The 26,475-nt window shown below is 36.7% G+C and overlaps 1 protein-coding gene and 1 pseudogene across 5 annotated transcripts in view; both read left to right on the top strand.

Moving 5' to 3' along the window:
• Nucleotides 1–26,475, top strand: part of TET1 (tet methylcytosine dioxygenase 1) — a 125,789-nt gene that overhangs the window by 76,414 nt on the left and 22,900 nt on the right. For 4 of the 5 annotated variants that reach the window (XM_060642578.3, XM_060642576.3, XM_060642583.3 and 1 more), the window contains exons 6-8: nucleotides 19,842–20,053; nucleotides 24,666–24,816; nucleotides 25,153–25,239. In XM_060642578.3, the coding sequence (XP_060498561.2) occupies nucleotides 19,842–20,053; nucleotides 24,666–24,816; nucleotides 25,153–25,239 (450 nt within the window). The remainder of the gene's footprint in view (nucleotides 1–19,841; nucleotides 20,054–24,665; nucleotides 24,817–25,152; nucleotides 25,240–26,475) is intronic. The other variant, XM_060642579.3, reaches the window with a different exon arrangement.
• LOC132685696 (U2 spliceosomal RNA) lies at nucleotides 7,401–7,549 on the top strand (annotated as a pseudogene).

Raw genomic sequence — 26,475 nt, 5'->3', positions numbered from 1 at the left:
AGAACCCGATGAAGGGCTCAAACTCATGAACTGTGAGATAATGACCTGAGCTTCCTTTAGTCACTTACTCAATTGAGCTACCCAGGGGCCTCCAAAATACTGTTTCTTCAATCTATGTGGAGTTCCTGGTCTTGTCAAAATACAGATAAACTCAAAGATCTAGAATTTACCTTGTTTAGTTATCTTACAGTAAAGTGCCCAAATCCTTAGGTGTACATACATATCAAGGTTATTCTTGTGTCTAACGCTATCCAGATGATGATATAATCATTTTAGCACGCCAGAAGGGCCCTCCCAGACAATAACACCACATAAAGGTAACTACTATTTTGACCTTTATCTCCTTAAAGGTCTTTTTGATGAACTCCATATACGTAGACTCATATAGTGTGTGCTCTTTTGTGTCTTTCTCCTTTCACTCAACATTTATAGAACATGAGTTTATTTAATGACTGGAGCTCCAACAGCCACTTTTGAAGCACAGATTGACTTTCTAGGGTGAAGAAAGATAGGAGCATGAGTTCCTGATGATACCAGGAGCACTGCCAAACTAACTTCAGTCTTTCTTAAATCTGAATTTTTTTAATGTTTATTTTTGAGAGAGGGAGAGAGAGAGAGGGAGAGAACATGAACAGGGGGGAGGGACAGAGAGAGGGAGACCGAGGATCCAAAGGAGGCTTTGCTCTACAAGCGCTGAGCCGGATGCGGGTCTTGAATTCATGAATTATGAGACCATGACCTGAGCTGAAATCAAGAGTCGGGCCCCTTAACCAACTGAGCCACCCAGGTGCCCCTTAAATCTGAATTTCTTTAACATGAGAGAGAATTTTTTTTAACGTATTAAAAACGTGTTGTTTGGGAGTTTTCTGTTATGTGAAATAGAATCAAGTTCCAAGATAATTTGCCTTCAATTTGTTACAATGTGGGTGAGTTTTAGAAGAGAAAAGAAAGTTTCAGAAGGAGAAAAATAAGTGAAGAAACTGTGCTTCTTGAATACTTTCTATTGCCAGCCCCTGGGCTAGATATTAGGGAAGTAAACATGAATTAAGATCTACCAGTCATTTTGTAGATGGGAACAAACTGGCCAGGGTTCTTCCAGCCATCACACAGTTTCAGACTAGGCTTGCTAACTACATGTTTGCTGGGCCACCTCACCTCTCAAGAACTAAATAAAATCTCCTTAAAATGCTCCCCAACTAGTTTTGAACGACTGTTTCCTCATTCATGGATCAACCTCTTGTCCTAGCCATGCACTGATTTTCAGACTGTGTCAACTCAGCTGTGAAAGTACATCCTTTCTTCAGTCCCCATGTAACACCCATATGAGTCAATCTCTATGTGTAACAGTTTTGGTGAAGATATATCTAAACAGTAGCCAAAGTGATGTTTATTTTTATGTTTTAATCACTCTTGAAAAATACAGGCGATGCAAAACATTTTAAAGTAGGAAACAATATACAGATTGCCAATTTTTCTATTGGATTATTAGTCTTCTATTGATTTTATGGGAGCCCCTTTGAAAAATTGACATTTGTCATAAAGGTTGCAGATGTATTTCCACTGCTTGTCATTATTTTTAACGTTCAGAATTTTTAAATCAAATTTTAAATTTTGAACAAAATTTTGGAGATGAAAAAGATTTTAAGGTAAATATCTTTCATCTGTTCTTTGACTTTAGTGTATTGTGTCTTAATTAGAAAAATCTTTACCACTTCTAGCTTATAAGCTGATAAATCTTTCTGTCGTATTTTAATGATTTGATTTTTCTGCATTATTTTATCCATTTTTTGCATGTAGGATGTTAATAACAGCTTATATTTTTTCAGATGACTGTGCAGACATCCAACACCACTTATTTAATTGTCCATATTTTCTCCACTGATTTGTATTTGTTTATACTACTAGATTTTCTGTTATCTCATTGCTATGGGTCTCCCAAATAAGCATCAAATTACTCTTACAATATATTTATGCTATATATTTGTATATACTATATATTTGTATATTATATACTATTTGTATATAGTACAAATAAAAATTTGTATATTATATACTATATATTTGTATATATACACAAATATATATACTTTACAATATACTTTAATATCTGGTAGAGGTAATTCCTTCTAATTTTCAGAAATCTCTTGACTATTCCTGTCTTGTTTATTTTTCCCCTAAGTTAATAATCAGTTTGTCTAGTTGCAAAAATAAAGTCCTATTGGTGTTATTGTAACCATACTGCACAGAGAATTTGGAGAATATACTTAGTCTTTCTGTCCTACACGGGATACCTTTCCATTGGCTAGGGTATTCTTTTGGCCTTCAGAGGTGCTTTAATTTTTTTCAAAGATTTAATTTTAAGTAAACTATACCCAACACGTAGAGAGTCCCCAAAGCCCCGAGATCAAGAATCACATACTCCACTGACAGAGCCAGCCAGGTGCCCCTCCTTCAGAGGTGTCTTAAAGTTTACTTCCCAGAGTTTATATATTTCTTCTTTTTTCTTTTTTGTTTTGTTTCTTATTTTTCAGTTTATTTTGCTTGTGATCTCAGATGTGCAATCATGTAATCTGTAGTGACAAATTTATATTCTTTTCAAATTTTATACCATTTCTTTCACTTCATACAATTATTCAAACAGACTAACTCCAGTTTTATATTGCTTTAAATATGGCCTCCTTATCTTGTTTCTCTCTTTAGTGGGAACTTTCCAGGGCTTTCTCATGAACGGGTCATCAGGGAAAGCCTCTCTGGGGAGGGAACATTTAAGCTGAGAACTGAGAGACAAAAAGGAGCCAAGTATGCAAAGAATACTCCCAAGAATGCAGGGAAGAACATTCCTAAGCAGAGAAAACAGCAAAAAAAAAAAAAAAAAAAAGGTGATAGAAAAGAGTATATTCGTTAATAACCTCAGAGGAGTCTAGTCACTGAAGAAGTAGAGAATGGAACCGTGTGAGGGTAAAAAGGTTAGGCAGAAGCCAGGGCATGAATGGTTTTGTAGACCATAGTGGGCAATTTGGGTTTTAGTCCATGAACAACATGAAGTCTTTGAGGTATTTTAATTAGGGATATGTTATCTACCTGGTTTATGTTTTATAAAGAGCATTCTAAGGAATTAATTGGCAAATCTGTATTATCTGTTGCTGCTTACCAAGTACTCCAAAATTTAGTAGCTTTGAACAAGGAACTTTTATTATCTCATAGAGCTCTTGTGGATCAAGTATCTGAGGGTAGGGGTGCCAGCTGGCTCAGTCAGCAGAGCATTTGACTCAGTCTCAGGGTCATGAGTTCAAGCCCCATGTTCAGCATGGAGCCTACTTAAAAAAATTTTTTTTTAAAAGAATTTGAGAGTAGCTTAGCAGAGTGCTTCTGGAAGAGGGACTCTCATGAAGTTGAAGTCATCTGCAAATTTGGAGAGTACGGAGTGGAGCTGGAAGGTTTACTTCCCAGGTCATTTGCAGGAGATTCGTTGATGGTTGTTTGCTAGAGGCCTCACTTTCTTATCATAGGACTTAGGTGTTTTCCCATGCCCTGCCATGGCCATAGTAAGTCAATCAACAGATAACAAGAAACAGCTAGAATGTCTTTTGGAGGGGGTGGCGGGGGGAAGCACAAGCAAGGGAGGGACAGAGAGGGGAGGTGCGAGAGAGAGAGAATCCCAAGCAGGCTCTGAGCTGACAGTGCAGAGCTCGATTGTGGGTCTCAGTCTCTTGTACAGTGAGATCTTGACCTGAGCTGAAATCAAGAGTTGGATACTTAACTGACTGAGTCACACAGACGTCCCAACAGTGTCTTTTAGGGTGTTAGCCTTGGAAGTCGCTACACAAGTGAACCCTATTCATTGTAGGAAGGTTCTGTGCAAGTGTGTAAATACTAGGTGGTGGCAATCATTGGAGATGTCTTGGAGATGACTACAGCAATATTCTGTATCTCTTGTTCACTAAAAATATCATGTTAAAGACACTATATTGGCATTGTAAAATGTATCTATCTCAGCCTTATCCAATATAGTTAATATTTAATATAATCTAACATAGTCCTGTATTTTTGTAAGGAGGAAAAGAAGTCCTTTGTGAACTTTATTAACAAAATAATGCTGTTAAGTATTAACATTGTTCATTATGGAATATATCAACAGAAAAGTTCATAAAATATAAAGTACAGTTTACCTATAATTGTAAAGAAAACATTGATAAAGCAACTACCCAGGTCAGAATATTCTTTGATTCCTAGAAGCCCAAGAACTTCCCATCCTGACTTTTGTGGTAATAATTTTCTTGCTTTTCCTGCCCTCCCCCTACTCACATATTACTCATTCAGCACATTTGCTGAAACGAATAGCAGAGACTGGTTCCCAATACTTGGTATTGACAATTGACATGGGTTCATTAAATCTGTATCTGTTACATACTTCTGAATCCTTTACTTTCTTGCCTATTTAGTAGCAAAGGGTAAAAATATCCTTAGGACATGGCAGCTGGCTCTCCCTAGAGTGAGTCATCCAAAAGAAAGCAAGGTAGTTGGGTTAAGTGGTGGGATTCTAGATGATCCTTCCTTCCTACCTTCCAAACCTTCTCTTAAGCAATAATAATTACACTGATAGAATTTAGTGTATACCTCTTTTTTTTTTTTTTTTTTTTTTTTAATGAAGACAAAAATGAAATCTACCATTCAAAGATTTTGGTAGCATCATTCTGTTGCTATTATTGATTTAAGTCTTCAGGGGTTCTTAGGGACAAAAAAGAGTAGTTAGCATTTTCCATGAAGCAGCTATAGTAAAATTACTTTCTTATTTTCCCTTTTGCAATACTTATCTCAGAATAAAAGAACATTTCAATACATCGTGATACATATCTGGCACTTTTCACAAATACAAAAGCAATCCAGAGATAAGGAATGAAGTAAAGCACGGTTGCTAAGCAACTTAATGAAAATTTGGTGTCTACTAATGAGAAGTCAAAAGTGTAATCTTGATAACAAAACCAAGAATTGATTTTGTATATCTGTGAAAAAGAAAAGCTAGGTCTCATAAAAGCTTGTATGTCCTAGAGAAATCAAAATATTAATCAAACTTTATTTTTTGCAAACTTTCCAAATTATCTTATTTAATATATTTATATGTTCATTGCTAGTGCCCAAAGCACTGCCCAGCACATAGTCAACACTGAAAGATTTTTGTTGAGTGAATGAACATAGAGCTTAAATAAGTCTTATAGAATATTGAATATTTTGAATTTGAATTGGTATCTTGGAATAGTATTGCCGTGGTGTTCATTATTAGCTCTTTTCTGAGGCATGCAGAACTTGGAGTATGAGAATTAATAGTCTGATAAAATTGTCCATCTCAAATTTGAACTTTGATACGGGTCAAATAAAAAATTGAGAGAATTAGGTCTCCATAGTCTACATCCTTTTTTAGGACTTTAGAGCAGATTATTTTGAATGGCACTAGCGTTACTGAGTCTTACAGGGATGCTTTATGCAGGAATGAAGTAAAGGGATGGGGTAGAGGAAGACCAATCATTTTAAATGAAGGAATTCAGTAAACAGTTAACTAGTGGTTTGCATTGTTCCATTTTTACTCTTCGTCCTGTACAGTGTACATTTATCGTGTATTTGATATTCAACTTTAACCTAAATCAAACATTGTGATTTTTTATGTAAATCTTTTCACTCTATTTTTCCATGTACGTTTGTTCATAGTGGTTGAACTCTATCCTATTTTTATTGTGCTGCACTTGGCCTCCTTTTCTTGAAGGAGAGGCTTATTGGTCCTCTTTTTAATGGTCACACAGAAAAATCCTAGCAGCAAATTCTAACCGGGCAGGACAGGTTTTTGAGCCTTTCTGACATTGTTGTGCCCTTGCTCTTAACACTTTTCTTTGCCAGGTAGTCATTAACCCTCCCCCATAATTGTTAGCCTTTCGCAGATGTTTCTGACTCTGTTCTCTGCTGTCATGTCACTGTGAGTCTTGTCAAGGACTAGTTATCTTGTTACTCTGTAGATTTTGGTGGAAAGGATGGAGTCTCTTGGATACAGTAGGCTCTGTTAACTCCCTATGCTACTAACTCCATGAGCGCTTGCGCGTGTGCACGCACACGCTCTTAAGCCTCTGAGGTGGTGGGAGGAGTAGGGACAAGAATTCAAACAGTACGCTGCCCAGATGGCTCCAGTGCCTGATCAGTTCACGGCAGGAATCAGTTTATGGATTCTCCTCTATAGGATTGTTTTGTGGTCAGTAGAGCAGGTGTGGCAGTAAATATATACAAGTGAATATTTTATTGCCTCCTCTGGTCTGAGGTGAGAAGAGTTTTAGGGTAAGAAGAAAGCCAAGTATCCACAAGTTTTCAAACCATGTTGTCTGGATTTACATATGTATATAACCTTTGAATACTTTCCTTTCCCTGTTTGGTTCCTTTGTTCCAAGGTTCTGTCCTCGATGTCTTTGGGCTGTATCATGTTGCTGCATATTTCTGTCCCCAAATCAGGCACTTCTCTGAAATATTACTATGGTGTGTAATAAAGGGAGTATAATGTCCTGGGCTACTTGTTTGGTTTCTGTGATACCTTGATAATGTGAGAAGAATATTCAAAATTAGGCAGAAGCCAAGAAGTTGATGCTAACTCTCAGCTAATGTTGAACAGACATTTTTCACTGTCCTTGCCTTTTTTTGTTATAAAACATATTTTTCTTGAATTAAGACCACCATTAGAACTACTTTTATAGAGTTCGTTTATTAAGGAAACTTATTATTCAGATATAATATACACAAACGAAATTACACAAGTCTTCATATATAGCGCAGTTAAGCTTTACAGAGTGAACACTCCCATGTAACCACCAGCTAGATCAAGAACACACCCAATTATTACCAACACCCTAGAAGTCTCTCGCATGTACCCAGTCATTATCCCTAAAGGTTGAAGCTTATTTTATTATCATACATAGGTACTTTTAAATTGTCTTTACCAAAGGGTTGTGTTGTTTTTGTTTGATTGTTTGTATTTATTGGTTTTTATGGTTGGTCACCATTATTTTGTGCTGAAAATATTGCTCAATTTTTTCTCCCCTGTGACTATTAATAAACTCAAAAATGATCTCGCCTTGGTAATAGACTCCATACATGATGCAGATATTACTCCTAGCTGTGATTCTAAACTAGTCCTTCTGTGGGCCCCAGGTCTTCAGTGGAGCTGGTGTAGAACCCTAATCACCTGACATCTTTACAACTGAGATTGTATTACAAGGACTGTTCTATTTGTTGTTGTTTTTTTTTTTTCCTTAAGAAAAGTAATGTAGTCCTATATTTATGCAACTATTAAATTAAAATTCAAAACTAAATCAAGGTCAAGTATCCAAACTGAAACTTAAAACCCTATATAAAATTAAAATTAAGTTTTAAGTCACTTGGTCTTTTGGCTAAGATTAAGTATAGTATCTGTACCTATATTAAATGGGGTTTGGAGCAAGGAGATGGAATAGGAGCTTGCACCATCCACTCCACACATTGACCTGGTATTGAAGTACTTACAGGAACCATACTTTAAAAAAAATTTTTTTTTTTAATATTTACTTATTTTGGGGAGAGTCAAGTGGAAGGGGGGGGCAGAGAGAGAGAGAGAAACACAGGATCCAAAGCGGGCTCTGTGCTGACAGGCTGACAGCAGTGAGCCCGATGTGGGGCTCGAACCCACGAAACACGAGATCATGACCTGATCCGAAGTTGGACACTCAACCGAATGAGCTACCCAGGTGCCCCCCCGCTTTTATTTTAATTCCAGGTATAGTTAACATACAAGGTTATATTAGTTTGAGGTATACAATGCAGTGGTTAAAACATTCTGTACACTAGTCACTGTTCATCAAGTTAAGTATACTCTTAATCCCCTTCACCTGTTTCACTCATTCCCTGCCTACCTCCCCTCTGGTAAACATTAGTTCTCTATAGATAAGCACCTAGTTTGGGGGTTGTCTCCATTTTTTTCTTTGTTTTGTTTCTTAAATTCCAGGTATGAGTGAAATCATAAAGATATTTGTCTTTCTCTGACTGACGTATTTCACTTAGCATTATACTCTCTATCTAGCTCCATCCCTGTTATTGCAAATGGCAAGATTTAGTAATTTTTTTTTTATTTTTTAATGTTTGTTTATTTTTGAGAGAGAGAGAGAGAGACAGAGTGTGAGTTGGGGAGGGGCAGAGAGAGAGGGAGACACAGAATCCAAAGCAGGCTCCAGGCTCTGAGCTGCCAGCACAGAGTCCGACGTGGGGCTCAAACTCACAGAATGCTAGATCATGACCTGAGATGAAGTTGGATGCTTAACTGAATGATCCACCCAGGTGCCCAGTTTTTGTGTTTTTTTTTTAAGTTTTATTTATTTAAGTAATCTCTACACCCAATGTGGGGCCCAAACCCATGACCCCAAAGTTAAGAGTCACATACTCTTCCAACTGAGCCAGCCAAGCATCCCTTATTCTTTTTTTTAATGGTTGAATAATATTCCTCATCTTCTACACATCTGCTTTATCCATTCAATGGACATGTGGGGTGTTTTCATACTTTGGCTATTGTAAATAATGCTGCAATTAGGATAGGGCTGCACATATCTTTTTGAATTAGTGTTTTCGTATTCTTGGGGTAAATACCCAATAGTAGTATTACTGGATCACATGGTAATTCTATTTTTAATTTTTTGAGGCCCCTCCATCCTGTTTTCCACAGTGGCTGCACTGTGTTCCCACAGTGTTCCCACCAACAGTGCATGAGGGTTTATTTTTCTCCACCTCCTTGCCAACACATATTATTTCTTGTGTTTTTGATTTTAGCCATTCTGACAGGGGTGAGGTGATATCCAGTTCTGGTTTTGATTTGTATTTCCCTGATGATGAGTGATGTTGAGCATCTTTTCATGTGTTTGTTGGCCTCTCTATGTCTTTGGAGAAATGTCTGTTCGTTTCTTCTGGTTTGGGGATGTTGAGTTGTATCATTTCTTTGTATATCTTGGATACTAACCCTATATTGGATATGTCATTTGCAAATATCTTCTCCCATTCAGTAGGTTGTCTTTTACTTTCGTTGATTGTTTCCTTTGCGTAAAAATTGATTACTTTCAAATTTAAAAATCGATCTTAGATTTACTTTCTGAGATAATGATGTTTAACAACCCTGGGCATACCCAAACTAAGTTTGGATGTTAAAACATTCAATTAAAAATGTTCGACACCTGCTGAAGCATGTTGGGCAGAGAAGTGACAGGGTTAATATTATTACGGCAAAAACTTTCTAAATTTCAAGAAAGGTTGATTAAATAAGCATGGGATTGGGGTGCCTGAGTGGCTCAGTCGGCTGAGTGACGCTTGATTTTGACTCAGGTCATGATCTTGAGGTTTGTGGGATTGAGCCTCTGGTTTAGCTCTGCACTGACAGCATAGAGCCTGTTTGGAATTCTCTCCCTTTTGTTGCCCATGTCTCTCTCAAAATAAATAAACATGTTTTAAAAAATAATCATGGGATTGTTTTGGAGCAGAATCTTCTCAAGGGCATTTACTCTTAGTTGCATGCTGAAATGGAATTCTTCATGTATAGTTTGGATCCAATATTAGAAATTATAAAGAAAGCATCTGAGAACTTGCTTAATATTTAAAGATGCTAAAATAAACAAACAAACAAACAAACAAACAAACTCTTACAAATTCTTTGCTTAAAATAGTCCAGGGGCACCTGGGTGGCTCAGTGAGTTAAGCGTCTGACTTCGGGTCAGGTCATGATCTCATGGCTGGTGAGTTCAAGCCCTGTGTAGGGCTCTGTGATGATGACTCAGAGCCTGGAGCCTGCTTTGGATTCTGTGTCTGTCTCTCTGCCCCTCCCCCGCTTGTGCTGTCTCTTGCACATGCACGCACAGAAATGTTAAAAAAAATTTTTAAACACTTGAGTTAACAATAAATCTTTTAGTTATTGTTAATTTCTTAAAAATTGAATTATATTAAAAAATTGAATTATATATATATATCTAATAGTGTAATCTATTTCATCATTGTTAACCTAGTAACCAAAAATTGATACTATGAGTGAACTTACATTGTAATTAATTACGTTGGTTTCTTTTAAATGTTTATTAACCATTTGGGGTGCTTGGGTGTTTCAGTCAGTTTAGTGTCCAACTGTTGTTTTCAGCTCAGGTCATGATCCCAGTTTCTTTGAATTGAGCCCCAAGTCATGCCCCTCACTGAGCGCAGAGCCTGCTTGAGATTTTCTCTCCCTCTGCCCCTCTTACCTGCTCTCTTTCCCTAAAATTAAAAAAAAAAAAAAAAAAAAAAAAGTTTTATTAACCATTTTTATTTCTTCCATGAATTCACTCTTCATAACCATGTGCTGTCAGCACAGAGTCCAATGCCGGGCTCAAACCCAAGAACTGTGAGATCATGACCTGAGCCAAAACCAAGAGTCAGATGCTTAACCAACTGAGCCACCCAGGCCCCCCAGTAGATTTTCTTTTAGTCATAGTGCTTGACTGTTATCTTTGTACAGAAGCTTGAAATTCTTACCTGGTCAAATCAATGTCATTTACTCTATACCTTCAGAGTTTTTTTCATCTGGCTGAGGAAGCCTGAGTCTTTACCGGGCTATTAGAAACATAGTGTCTCCCTGTACTTTCATAATTTTATGTATGGATCCCATAGTTAATTTGAATTTTTTTCAGTGATTTAAAATTCCATTTTCTATATGTTCATTTTGGTTGAAATTGTTCCTTGACCCATTTAGAGCAGACCATTGCTTGGCTGATAAAATGTGCTTTGCTATAGCTTTAAAGAAAAAATTGAAATTTAGAAGGACAATTTCCTCTCATTTTTTTTTTAAACCTTTTTTATAAATACCTCATGTTCTCTGGTTTTTGGAAGTGGTGGGGATTAGACAGCTGCTTCAATAATTTTTTGTTGCCTATATAAATACACTATGACTAGAACTCAAATCTGCCTGCCCTAAGGGAAACCTCTCTAGGTCTTTGAGTTTCTTCTTTCTATGCCCCTAAGCATGTGAAAATACTGTTTACCTATACCTGCCTCCTTAGAAATTATAACAGTAATTTTGTTTCTCAGGACAGTCTTCTCTCCCCAGCAGTTTTCATACACTTAGTAATGAGTTGTCCTGAACCCACACACACACACACCACCAGAGAGTTCTTTAGAATATCCTAGGCTGTCACTCTTGATCCCAATCTTAAGAACTATCCATGGGGAATTTCTTTTTATTTATTTTTGGGACAGAGAGAGACATAGCATGAACGGGGAAGGGGCAGAGAGAGAGGGAGACACAGAATCGGAAACAGGCTCCAGGCTCTGAGCCATCAGCCCAGAGCCTGACGCGGGGCTCGAACTCACGGACCGCGAGATCATGACCTGGCTGAAGTCGGACGCTTAACCGACTGCGCCACCCAGGCGCCCCAACCATGGGGAATTTCTATAGGTTGTCCCATCTGGACCATGTTCTTGGAAAATCGTTAAGAATGTACTTTGCAGAGCTATTCGTAAAGAGGCTGTAGAGGCAGAATCATGTATAACCTAGGATGAGAGAATTCTATCACAGATTTGCTAGGAAATATTTTCCTAATGATCATCAGATTGCTCTATCTTCTTTCTTCACCCTTTCTCTGAGCGTGCTCTCCCAATGGTCAACCAATACCTAAACTGCCAAAGGAAATTCTGGGTCCTCGTAGATTTTCTTCAGCAGCTCAAACTTTTGGTTACCCTACATCTTCGGAGAAGCTGATGTGTGGCAAGAGTTTCCATCACACAGCTTTCCCCATCACTCCTCAGCAATTCATTCAGCCCGTCAAGTGTTCCTTATTGGGTGAGTTCATTCATGGCCGTGCCTCAAGCAGTCACCAGTGTGCTGTTACTATTGAAATGCTACCACTTGCCTGCTTGAGAAGAGCATATAGAAGGAGTAGGGAGGAGACCAAGAGTAATATTTGGAGATGAGGGTCCAGGAAGGGCTTTGGGAAGGTATTGACTCTTGAGCTGCATCTTATATACAGAGTGAACATCATCTTATGTCAGAGATCCCAGAAATAGAGCCAACTATGAATAATAATTTAATAAAGGAGGTTTTATAAGTCACAGAAGCCATCTGGTATCTGGACAACTAGCAGAATTCTTCCTTAAATAACATCCTTGCCTCATGGGACTTATTTTCCAAAATTCTTAGAATGGTCTTTGTACTCTTTTCTGTGGTGGCAAACTTCTGTAGTTCTTTAAAAGGAGTCTCCTCCATAAAGCCTTCCCGCTCTCCAAACAGAGTTAGCCCTGCTTTGCACACTTAACTCATACAGACCCCTTACAAATGTCTACCTCCCCTACAATATCCCGATAGAAAAGTACGTGACTAATACTTTCCCCATTAATCGAAATGATACTGTATATTCAATTTTGCATTTGTCTGATTTCCTTTGCAGTGGTACTTAATCGGCTTCCCAGGTGATTACAATTTGCAGCATAATAATTAGACAAAATGACATCTTGCTAACCTGACAGTATTTTGGACTTGCAACTAATTGCTTTATCTAAGTTCACATACTTATTAATTTACATTAATTTATTTTAGATGTTACTAGGCCTTAGTATGCATTGAATATTCATTGTCCCACAGACTGAGTTAATCTCAGGATGGGAGATCTTTTATTTTACAAAATATATGTCCATTCTTCATTCCTCCGATTATGCAGACTTATTCTTTGCTCTTACATCGTTTCTGACAGTGGCCTGTTTTTTTGAATCCCTGGGTTTGGTACTTTCCAGAGATCTGCCTGTAGCTTATGTCTTGACCTATGATCTCACTGATTGAGTGGCTCTGTTTTGAAACTTGTCATCCATCCCTATGGACAATGAGCACAAGAATCCCAAGCTTGTATTGAGAATAAAATATACAATATGGAACTTTGGCCAACATCATAGGATTATTTTTAAACTTATGATTTTAAAATAATTTTAGACTTATTCAAAAACTGCAAGAATACTGCAGAATTTCCGTATACTCTACATTTTGCAAATGTAGTTTTCTACCAAATTAGCTTTGCTTTATTTTTCTCTCTCCCTCTCTCTCTTTATTCTCTATTTTTTCTTAATACTTTAAAAGTAATTTGTAAACATGATGCCCTTTTCCCCTAAATACATTGCTATGTTTTTCATAAAAATCAGGATGGTGCGTGGTGCCTGGCTGGCTCAGTCGGTAGAGCATGAGACTCTTGATCTCAGGGTTGTGAGTTTGAGCCCCATGAAGTCTTTAAAAAAAACAAACAAACCAGAATGTTGCCTTATATAACCACATTATAATTAAGAAAGTTTTACATAGCCACAGGACAATTATCAAAACTGATTTAATATTATTGTCTAATCTTTAGGTCTTATATCTAACTATCCTTTATGGAAAAAGACAACATATTTTTTCTTGGGTCTGAATTCAATCCAGGATCACTTATTTATATTTAGTTATTTACCACATCTTTTAACTTAAAAACTTTACAATGAAGTAACTTGTCACGAAATGTCCTAGTCACTTAAAGACTAGGACACAAAATGGATCAGAGATTCAAATGTCAGAGTTCAAGCTATGTAATCATTAGTCAAAACATAAAAACATAGTTGTAGGGGCACCGGGGTGGCTCAGTTGGTTAAGCATCCAACCTCAGCTCAGGTCATGATCTCACGGTTCCTGGGTTCAAGCCTTACATCAGGCTCTCTGCTGTCAGCATGGAGCCTGCTTCAGATCCTCTGTCTCCCCCTGCCCTCTCTCCCCTCTCCTGAGCACTCTCTCTCTCTCTTTCAAAAATAAACATTTAAAAAATTAACAACAACAATAACAACAAAAAACATAGCTGTAAATCTTTCAGCTTGGATTACACAATTTTTTTCTTAGATAAAACACCAAAAGCACAAGTGACAAGATAAATTGGACTTCATCAAAATTTAAAACTTTTGTGCTTCACACGACTATAAAGAAAGGTCAAAAAAACAATAAGAATAGAAGAAAATGTTTGCTAAGCAGATGTCTAATGAGCTTGTATAGAGACTATAAGAAAAGAACTCCTAAATATCAATAATAAATGAACAATCCAAACTAAAATGAACAATGTATTTGAACAGACCTTTTTCAAAGAAGATACACAGGTGACCAATAAGCACATGAAAATATGCTCAGCATCAAGACTCAGCAGAAAAATGCAAATCAAAGTCAAAATGAGATGCCACTTTACCCTAGAATGCCTATAATTTAAGGGCAAGCCATAACAAGAGTTGTCGAGGATATAGAAATTGGATCCATTTGTACATTCCTAGTGTAATTACAAAATAGATCTTGCACTTTGGAAAATAGTCTGATTGTTCCTTTCTTTCTTTCTTTATGTTTATTTATTTAGTGGTGACTGGGTGGCTTGTATGACTCTTCATTTCCTCTCAGGTCATGATCTTACAGTTCATGAGATCAAGCCCTGCATTGGTCTCTGTGCTGACAAAGAGTAGCCTGCTTGGGTTTCTCTCTCTGCCTCTCCCGTGCCCCTCCCCACTCTCTCTCTCTCCCTCTCTCTCTCTCTCTCAACAAGGAAATAAATATTTAAAAAATAAATATATTTATTTTGACAGAGTGCACACACCCCCCGTGAGTTGTGGAGGGGCAGAGTGAGGGGGAGAGAGAATCCTAAGCAGGCTCCACACTGTCATTGCAGGGCTTGGTCTCATGAAAACATGTCAACAGAAAAACTTGTTAAATAAATGTTAATCGTAACATCAATCATAACTGCAAAAGTGGAAACAGTCTAAATGGCATGTCCATGCAATGGAATACTTATTTGGCAGTAAAAAGGAATAGAGTACCGACAAGTACTACATACATGAATGAACATAGGCTGAGCAAAAGAAGCCAGATACAAAAGGCCACGTGTTAGAGGATTCCATTTATATGAAATGTCCCAAATGAGCAAAGTCCATAGAGGTAGAAAATAGATTTGGGACCGAAGCAGACAGAGGAAAGAGAAAAAAGTGGCATGACTTCTAAGGGGTTGGGGAGAGGGTGAACGCTGAGTATACAGTAACCAATGAATTCTGTACTTTAAAAGGATGGACTTCATGGTATTTAAATTATTTTACATATATGACAAGTCGATCATATTTATGAAAACTATTTAAAACGTTTTTCATTCAGTTTGTGGTGTGTTTTTAATTACACAAACATTTCCCACAGAAGTTTGTATGTACCATTTACCATCTAAAGTGACTGCCACATGACCACAGATTCAACAGCTTATAAATTAATAAATCCTTCCACTTTCTAAATGATACAATTCTCGAGAAAAGTTTTAAAATTGGGGATATTTATACTCATTTAAAATCTTTTGAAATGAGAGTTTTCATCTTAATAGTGTAACTGGGTTTTTTTGAAAGTTTTGTAAAATGCAACCACATTGGGCCTTTGTGGTTTTTAACCATTCATTCAACAAATATTTGAGCTGAAATTCTATGATCAGGAGCCAAGTGTGCAGTAATAAATCAAAGAGACATGAAATAGTGGCTAATATTAATTAGATCCTAGCTCTGTGCTGCTATACATGGGTTAAGAAACTTGCTAAAGTATCCTGAAGTAGTAAATGACCGCCTTTACAAGTTTTTGCTGTTAATTTTTTTTAATGTTTATTTCTTTTTTGAGAGAGAGAGGGAGAGACAGAGTGCGAGCCACAGAGGGGCAGAGAGAGGGGAAGACGCAGAATCCAAAGCAGGTTCTTGGCTCCCAGCTGTCAGCACAGAGCCCGACGTTGGGCTCGATCCCACAGACAGTGATGTCATGACCTGAGCCGAAGTCCGGCCGCTTAACCGACTGAGCCACCCAGGTGCTCCAGCCTTTTCCAGTTTTTTGTTTTAATTTAGGTTAAGGTAGACTTCTTAATTAACTGTAGCATATGTGCAGAAGACTACAGAAATCCTAAGGTCACAGGATTTTTCTAAAGTGAGCACCTTTGTGTAATTGGCATCTGATATTACTAGCACCTCAAAAGCACTCTTGTCCCCTCTTATCCCCGATTAAAAGTAGCCGCTGTCCTGTCTTCTAACAGTATGGGTTTCTCTTGCCTGTTTCCAACTTCATCTTAATGCAGTCTTACAATAATTATTCTTTCGTCTTATCTTCCTTTATGCACCATTAGAGTTGTAAGGTTAATTCATGTTTTCTGTAACTGTAAGTCATTCTCATTCTCATTGCTCAGTAGTGTTCTGTTACCATAAATGTTGAAAATTTATGGAGTTATATTCTTCTGGTGATTGACATTTGAGTTGTTTCCAATTTGGGATAATTATGAATATAGGTGAAATCTTTGGGAAATATAAGAATACACTTTTATTTGCTGTACATCTAGAAGTGGAATTGCTAAATTGCAGGGGTGGGGAGGGTGGGGTGTGCCTATGTGCAGCTTTGGTTGAGAGGAACACACAGTCCTCCAAAGTGGTTATCTCTTTATAGTCACATGACTAACATACAACTCTTCCAGTCGCTCCACATTCTTAGCAATACTCGATATTTTCTTTTTCACTGTAGACATTCTAATGGGTGTTTAGAGCCTTTTTTTTTTTAAGACCTCTTTCCACTTTTTTTATACTATGTTTAAAAAAACATAAAATTTACCATCTTACCCACTTAACCACAGTGTATAATTCTTTAGCATTAATATATATTCAGATTTTTGTGGCATAAATCTCCAGAACATTTTCATCTTTCAAATCTGAAACTTTATGCCCATTAAATAACTCCCGATTATCCCATTATCACAGCCACTGGTATCCACCATTCCCCTTTTATGTTTTATGAATTTGACTACTTTAGGTACCTCCTATAACTGGAATCATATAGATTTGCTTTTTTGTGACTGACTTATTTCGCTTAACATTGTATCATTAAAGTTCATCCATGTTGTATGCAGCATGTAATAGGATTCGCTTCCTTTTTAAGTCTGGATATTATATAGATATGCCACGTTTTGTTTATCCATTCATCTGTCAGTGGACATTTGAATTGCTTCCACCACTTGGCTATTATGAATAGTGGTGCTATGAACACGCAAATAACTGTTTTAGGCCTTGCTTTCAGTTCTTTCGGATGTAAGCTCCAGAGTGGAATTGTTGGATCACATGGCAGTTCTATTTTTAGTTTTTTGAGGAACTTCCAGACTGTTTTCTATAGCAGTTTTCACTATTTTATCATCACACCAACATATGTGGTGCCTTAAAATTTTCTTACTTTGCTACATGACGAGTAATGTGGAGCATATTTTCATATGCTCATCATCTGTTTGATATTCTCTTGTGTCGAGCCTGTTCAAATCTTTGGCTGGTTTTCTATTGTGTTTTTATTACTCACTTGGAGAAATGTCCTTATATACTTTGGGTAAAAATACTTTATCAATTATGTGTATTATAAATATTTCTCCCACTGTATTGCTTGCCTGTATGCCTTCTTAATCTCTTGCTAGTTAATGTTTTTCATGAACAGACGTACTTAATTATAATATAATCCAAGTTCTCTCTCTTTTTTTTTAAGATTTTATTTTTACATAATCTCTATGCCTAACATGGGGCTCAAATTTACAACCCTGAGATCAAGAGTTCCATGCTCTACTACCTGAGCCAGCCAAGTGCCTGTACAAGCCACCTTCTTAATATTTTTCTTTATAGTTATTAAATGTGGTAATCTATTCTAAATTGGTTTTACCTGCTTCAAGGTCATGAAGATGTTTTCTTTCAAAAACGTGTTGTTTTAACTTTCATATTTATATCAACAATATAACTCAAGCTACTTATGTGCAGTAAGGGTCAAGATTCATAATCTGGTAAATCACTTTGCCTTCATTCATTTTCTTGGCCCTTTTTCATCTTTTGCATTTCCATTTGAATTTTGGCACAAGATTGTCAACTTCCACCCAAAACAAAATAAACTCTGATAAGATTTTGCTTGGGATCCCATCACATCTGGAAATCCATTTGGGGAAAATTGGCATCATTATAATAGTGTCTATTCCATGAACATGGTAGTTCTGCATTTATTGAGATCACCTTTAATTTCTTTTAATGTTTTATAGTTTTTATAGACTTACACAGGTATAATACTTGTCTTCCTCCATTTAGACTGCTATGAGAAAATACCAGACTGAGTAGCTTCTATACAACAGAAATATATTTCTCCCAGTTCTGGAGTGTGGAAGTCTCAATCAGGATGCCAGCATGGGTGGAGGGGGGGGATGGGGAGTGGGGGGAGTCCTCTTCTCTTTGTGTTGTCATATGTATGAAGGTGTTAGGGAGTTCTGTGGTGTCTATTTATAAGAACACTAATCTCACTCATGAGAGCTTCCTCCATGTGACTTAATTACCTCCCAAAGGCCTTACCTTGTAATACCACCACAACTGGGATTCAAGATTTAATATATGGATTTTTGGTGGTCACAAATCTTCATACCATGGCAATACTTAAGCAGCATATTGAACCTAGATCTGAATTTAGAGACTCGTTATGCTTAATTTTCTGATGTTCACTGAATGACATTTGGAGAATCTGAGAAAAGCACAGATAACCATGAATAAATAGCGTTTTAGTATTTCCCATACAAAGACTAGATAAATGTAACTTTGTTCTTTGCTTGAAAACTTGAAAATTATCTGGTATAATTTTGTTTAATACATTATATATCATTTTGTATTTGAGATTATTTGAAAGCAAATGTATTCTTATTTGGCTGTAAAAGGACATATAAGTATAGAAAAAAATTTTAATATAAATAATTGTGTTTAGGGGGAAGGTCCTAAAGCCAACTCTACTCAAGGGATGCCTTGGTAGCAATGATTGTTAACCATCTGGAGTGACAGAAGAAAGTGATATTGGGTAACTAACATCTTAAGAAGTTTCATCTCAAGTTTATGTAATATTATTATAGCAACAGAAATGGGATAATAATTTTGCTGTTCGTTACTCCATTTTGGTCACAGGGGTGGGCACCTTTATCATTTACTGATTATGTGCTGATTAATGTGGTCAGTGTCTCTGCTGTGTAAATTTGTGATTTATGGAGGGAGTTTTAAACAGAATTGGTTGGTTTTATGTCTTGTCAACATTTTTATGTAATGTTTTGGTGTGCACTAGGACCACTGGGCTATATTTTAAATACTTCTGAGACCTTTATAGCACCCCATGGGTACGATACAGTGTAAGAAAAATCAATAATTATTCAAAGTTAATTGTATTTTGCATTTACCTTGTCAACTGAACCACCTTAATCTTATGATAATATGGGTATGCTAGATCCTTGTGATAGCATGGAAAGGTCACAGGAATTTTAGGAGCATTCCTTTATATATTAATTATTCTGTCAAATAAAACCATTCACCCAAGTGCTGAAGTCCATTTTTAATATTGAGGGTCCCTGGTTATTTGCATCTGGCTAGATTTGTCCCGTTGTGGCATTTGTGTAAGAGCAAAACAGTTAGGCTCATTTCCAGGGAATCCTCTGTTGTCTATTTTGCAATACTGTATCGACAGCGAAAGAAACCACAGATTGCTTTCGTCTCCTTTCACAAGTAATAACCACATACCACAGACTCCTGTTCTGCCTGTTGTTTGTTAGTCAAGTAACCTGGGTTACTCTGAGTTGTGTAGAGGCAACTAGTCTAAAAACTAAATAGGCTTCAACCCTTTAAGAAATAGTCACGTTTAAAAAGACCTGAAATGCAATAATACAGAGCTTTAAAACCAATATCCATTGCACTCAAGTTTAGGTTTCTTGTTTTCTATAAACAAATGCACTCTGCTTTTCCAGGTTTTAAGAAGAGGCAGCGATGAAGAAAAAGTTCTCTGTTTGGTTCGGCAGCGCACAGGCCACCATTGTCCAACAGCTGTGATGGTGGTCCTCATCATGGTGTGGGACGGCATCCCTCTCCCCATGGCCGACAGACTGTATACAGAGCTCACTGAAAATCTGAAGTCCTACAATGGTCATCCCACAGACCGAAGATGCACGCTCAATGAAAAGTAATCAAATTTAGTTATTACTGCTTTCCTGTTCAGACCTCTATTATGTAATATTACATTGTTAGTTAACTACCAATGACGTGTATTATATGGGAGAACATAAATTTAGGTATTCTAAAACTAAAAATAATGAAGTGGGGTTTTTTTGTTTTTGTTTTTTCTGTAATAGAAATTTGGTTTCATAGTGAGTTGAGACCCTTTTAGGGTATTCTCCTTTGGTTTCATAGTGAGTTGACACCCTGTTAGGATATTCTCCTTTGGTTTCATAGTGAGTTGAGACCCTTTTAGGATATTCTCCTTTACTCATTTATTTATTTTTTAGTAATCTCTACACCCAACGTGGGGCTCAAGCTCACAATCAAGAGTCTCATGCTCCACCGATTGAGCCCGCCAGTCACCCCATCCTCTTTCTTTTATAATATAATTAATCATACCTATTTTTCTTTTCTGTCTGCATTTTAAGTGGCATTAAAGAACATTTTTCTTTCTTGCAAGTTATATAGTAGTCCACCCATGGTTTCTTTTAGTTCTTGTTGAAATTGTAAATTTTAAAAACCTGAATTTGTGACGTATTTAAAATTTATGCCAGTTGGGGCACCTGGGTGGCTCAGTCTGTTAAGCGTCTGACCTCGGCTCAAGTCATGAACTCATGGTTCGTGGGTTCGGGCCCCACTTCAGGCTCTGCGCTAACAGTGCAGAACCAGTTTGGGATTCTCTATGGCTCTCTCTCTCCCTCGCTCTCTGCCCTGCCCCCACTCACATGCACGTGCTCACTCTCTCAAAATATATAAATAAACTTGAAAATTTATGCTAGTCAATCATGGGAGGAGGAGATCTATTTCTATCATTTTTTCTATTTAAGCCAACTCCAGTTACTAGAGAGTATTTAAAGAAATGTCATTACATGGGGTGCCTGGGTGGCTCACTCGGTTGGGCGTCCAACTTCGGCTCAGGTCATGATCTCGAGGTGAGTTCGAGCCCCGCGTCGGGCTCTGTGCTGACAGCTCAGAGCCTGGAGCCTGTTTCGGATTCTATGTCTCCCTCTCTCTCTGACCCTCCCCCGTTCATGCTCTGTCTCTCTGTGTCTCAAAAATAAATAACGTTAAAAAAAAAAAAGAAATGTCATTATACAAAATATAAACAAAAATATACGACATCCCCTCTGTAATCTCTACACCCAATGTGGGGCTTGATCTTGGCTTGTGAGTTGGAGCCTACTTAAAAAAAATTAAGAAAAATTAAGAAAAATTCTTATTGACAGAATAGATGCAAGAATATTTCAATGAACTCTTATCATATATACCCCTCACATAGATTTCATTATTGTTAACAATTTGTAAAATTTGCTTTTTTACACATGCACACAAACCTACTTGGGGTGCCTGGGTGGCTCAGTTGGTAGAGTGACCGACTTCGGCTCAGGTCATGATCTCACCGTTCATGAGTTCGAGCCCCGCATTGGGCTCTGTGCTGACAGCTCAGAGCCTGGAGCCTGCTTCGGATTCTGTGTCTTCCCTCCCTCTCTGCCCCTCCCCTGCTCACGCACTGTCTGTCTGTCTCTCAAAGAATAAATAACAACAACAACAACAAAAACTACTATTATTAGTGCTATTTTTATTTTTTAAATTTTTTCTTTCTGGATTATTTGTCAGTTAGTTGCAGGCTTGATACCTTTTGCCTGTAAATACTACTCAAGAGTATATTCTAAGAATGACAAAACTCTCTTACATAATTCCTGTACAATAATCAAAAACAGGAAGACTTGGGGCACCTGGGTGGCTCAGTTGGATAAGTGTCTGACTCTTCCTTTCAGCTCAGTTCATGATCTCGCTGGTTTGTAGATTCTAGCCCCGTGATGGACTGTGCACTGACTGTGAAGGGTCTGCTTGGGATACTCTCTCCCTCTCTCTCTGACTTGAGCTCTTTTTCTCAAAAATAAAACATTAACTTTTTTTTTTTAAATCTCATGCCTTGTCTTTCATTGTATTAATATTTTTGAAGTCCTATTTTTTTTAATTTTATTATTACTTATTTACTTATTTATTTTTTAATTTACATCCAAGTTACTTAGCATATAGTGCGACAATGATTTCAAGAGTAGATTCCTTAATGCCCCTCACCCATTTAGCCCATCTCCCCTCCAGCAAACCTCTATTTGTTCTCCATATTTAAGAGTCTCTTATGTTTTTGTCCCCTTCCCTGTTTTTATATTATTTTGCTTCCCTTCCCTTATGTTCATCTGTTTTGTATCTTAAAGTCCTCATATGAGTGAAATCATATAATATCTTTCTTTCTCTGACTGACTAATTTCACGTAGCATAATACCCTCTAATTCCATCCGTGTAGTTGCAAATGGCAAAATTTCGTGCTTTTTGATTGCCAAGTAATACTCCTTTGTGTATATATACCATATCTTCTTTATCCATTCATCCATCGATGGACATTTGGGCTCTTTCCATACTTGGCTGTTGTTGATAGTGCTGCTGTATACACTGGGGTGCATGTGTCTCTTCAAAACAGCACACCTGTATCCTTTGGATAAATACCTATAGTAGTGCAATTGCTGGATTGTAGAGTAGTTCTATGTTTAAGTTTTTGAGGAACCTCCATCCTGTTTTCCAGAGTGGCTGCACCAGTTTGCATTCCCACCAGCAGTGCAAAAGAGATCCTCTTTCTCCACATCCTCGCCAACATCTGTTGTTGCCTGAGTTGTTAATGTTAGCCATTCTGACTGGGGTGAGGTGATATCTCATGGTGGTTTTGATTTGTATTTTCCCCTGGTGATGAGTGATGTTGAGCATTTTTTCATGTCACTTGGTCATCTGGATGTCTTCTTGGAGAAGTGTCTATCCATGTCTTTTGCCCATTTCTTCACTGGATTATTTCTTTTTTGGTTGATTTTTTATAAGTTCTTCATAGATTTGGGATACTAACCCTTTATGTGATATGTTGTTTGCAAATATCTTCTCCCATTCTGTTGGCTGCCTTTTAGTTTTCCTAATTGTTTCCTTTGTTGTGCAGAAGGCTTTTATTTTGAGGAGGTCCCAATAGCACATTTTTGCTTTCGTCCTAATTTTATAGACAATTGCTCAGTTTGAGTTTGATTGTTGCTTGCTAATGTAATTCAATTGAGAAATTATTGGCAGGACTATCATATTTAGTCCATAAGATAAGGACCTACTTTCATTTCATTTGTCCTATTATCAGTGATATTGACTGTTTGCAAAAGCTCTTGTAGGTCTCACGAACTTCTACATTTCCTGTGTTTTTAATTGTTTAAATAACTGTCAGCTTTCAGTGAAACTACAATTTTCTTTCCTTTCCATGTGTCATTTCAATGACATAAATGTGTTATTTGTTTTTCTATTTGGCAACGTTAATGTCCTTCTGTAATTTCAAGTTTAATCCCATTTGCATACCCTTTTTCTTCCTTTTCAAGTTGTTGTAACATTTTGTCATTTTACAATATATCTTCCATCTTGGTAAGAAGATTTAGGGGTACTTAGACAATTCCTCCCCTTCGCGGTATCTTAAATGATACTTTTTGTATACTTTCTTATCATATTCAGTGTTACCTTACGTATTAGGCATTTTCCTGATGTTCACAATTTAAAAATACTAATAATAGTTTCAAACTTTACATTTCTATATTCTTTTTATTTACTTTTTAAAATATGGGTTTTTGTTTGTATCTTTAATCATTACGAAAGAACTATGCACATACTATTCAACTTTTGAGGATTATGCAATTAGAAACCAAAGAGTGCTTTTTACCTCCTTGGTTTCATATCTTTGTATGAATATTGTAATCATTGTCATCCTTACTATTGGGTCTGTTAGGAACTCAGAAATGCCCCCAATGTGATAAAATAACCAAATTACTTTCAGTTCAATTTTTTCATTTATAACCTTAATGAAGACTTTTTAATGGTTTTTTTTTTTTATATTTTATTTATTTGAGAGAGAGAATGCGAGTGGAGGAAGGGCAGAGAAGAGGGACAGAGGATCTGAAGCAGGTACTGCACTGACAGACTGACAGCAGTGAGCCCGACATGGGGCTTGAACTCACAAACTGCAAGATAATGACCTTAGCCAAAATCAAGAGTCCAATGCTTAACCAACTGAGCCACCCAGGCGCCCTAATAAAGACCTTCATTAAAATTGAGAGTGATCTCACATGCAAAATATCTTATCCACTGTCAATCCTCAGAGAATTATATCAATGTCAGTTTATAGATGAAGGAGCTAAAGTCCAAAGAGCTAATGAGATACTCTAATTTTCACATCTGATAGGGAACAGATCCAGGATTAAAATCTAGATTCTTTATTTCCTCTCCTTGGACATATCCATATGTATATTTCTGTATAGTTTATTGCTATTTATTTGGATTTCCAATCGTGAGCAAACATTTTAGTTAAAAATTGGCCTATATTCAAGGGCATTTAGCTTTGGGTTGTCAACACTACTTAAGGTAAAATCAGTAATAAAATAGATGTGTTAAAATCAATTCATTAGTCATCTATACTTCTAAAATTATAGGAATCTGAAATGTTCTTTCTGAGGTATTGGCCCGCTTTATCAGTTCATTCCCTTGCAATTATCATCTTACAGTCGTACCTGTACATGTCAAGGAATTGATCCAGAGACTTGTGGAGCTTCCTTCTCTTTTGGTTGTTCCTGGAGTATGTATTTCAATGGATGTAAATTTGGTAGAAGCCCAAGCCCTAGAAGATTTAGAATTGATCCAAGCTCTCCCTTACACGTAAGTGCCCTTTTTTACTTTTAAATTTCACAATGAGTTTATAAGTACATTCCTTAAAATGTTTTTTAAATAGTAAAACAATTAAATATTTTAGAAGTAGTGGAAAAAACAGTAAGAATATATATATGTAAATAGTTTAAAATTCTCAATAAATTAGGTAAAGTCTTCATCTCTGAGCCCAAATTGCCACTGTCCCTGGCTCCCTCCTCCTTCTCCCCAAACCCCAAAGACAATAATTGTTCAAAGAACCTAGAATTTTATACCCAGCCAAAGTAGGAAAAATAAATAAAACCATTTGCCAACATTTCAAAGACTCAGAAAGTTTACTACCCACAGAACTACTATGAAAGAATTACTAAAGGACGTAATCCAGAAAGAAGATATATGAAACCGGAACCAATCTGTCCGGGACACGAGGCCATGGTGAGCAAAGAAATTAGTCAACCTTACTGTTAAGTTTAAATAAGTTGAGTACTTACATTTTTTTAAATTAAAATAACAACCGATAAGTATAATTCCATACTCTTACCAGCTCAAGGGTGGGTAGGCACTGGGAGGGGGTGGGGCACCTACAGGAACTAAATGTGGTGATGTTTTATGCTTTGTTTGGAGTGGAGATGATTTAGATACCAATTAACTCTAAGATCAGTGTTTTTCAAACTTTGAGCTGTGACCAAGAATAAAAAACATTTTATATTATAAACTGCTATACAATAGATATATGCAAGTAAATAATTAAAACAAAACCTTCAGTAAATAATACTTCATCTTATATGTTAGAGAAGATATTAAAATATTAAAAAACTTAATATCTAATTTAATTATAGCGAAGGATCACTGGTATTCACTACAATACTTTTTATAAAATTTCATTGTTCTTTGTTAGATGTGACTTACTAAATTGACTTCATAGCCCTCTACTGAGTCATGACCCACAGCTTGGAAAACACTGCTCTAGAATTTGTCAGAAAAACATATATTTAAGAAAGTATATGTTTAAAATTTTTTTAGATGAATTTAAATAGAATTTTTGCATTTTAAAGTAGTGGGGGGAAAAAACCTTTCTAAGGAAGACAACCTATACATAAATCAGCAAAAGGATTTTTAAAAGTCATTAGAATACAAGATAAATAGGAAACACAAAATACAACAGCAGGAATGATTCTCAATTATAGCCATAATAAGGTGAATATATCATCTTTCCAAGAACCTCAGAATTAATAATGATCCCTTTAAAGAGGTAAGTGGAATTATTTAGCATTTTTTAGAGTTCCTGTCTGTTGCAATAAAACATGTAAATGATTTTAGTGAGAGAACTATCATTTGCAGATAAAATACCTTAAAAGAAATCTAATAAGTATGTTAGGGGCACCTGGCTGGCTCAGTCTCAAGAGTGTGCAACTCTGGATCTTAGGGTCATGAGTTGAAGCCCCATTGGGTGTAGAGCTTACATTTAAAAATCAAAGAAGTGTATTAGACCTCTAGGGAGAAAACGATAAAATTTACTAAAGGCTATACCTGATCATGGAAAGGTGCTATCTTCAAACATAAGAACACTTGATAATGTGATGTCCATTCTCCCTTAAAATTAATCAGTTTTCTTTACAAATATCTTATGATGAAACTGCCTGTGTATAAATACATCAGAGTATTGACATA

This window comes from Panthera onca, chromosome D2 (genome assembly GCF_046562875.1).
Source record: "Panthera onca isolate mPanOnc1 chromosome D2, mPanOnc1 haplotype 2, whole genome shotgun sequence".
Classification (NCBI taxonomy): Eukaryota; Metazoa; Chordata; class Mammalia; order Carnivora; family Felidae; genus Panthera; species Panthera onca.
This window is presented reverse-complemented; position numbering and strand designations above follow the sequence as displayed.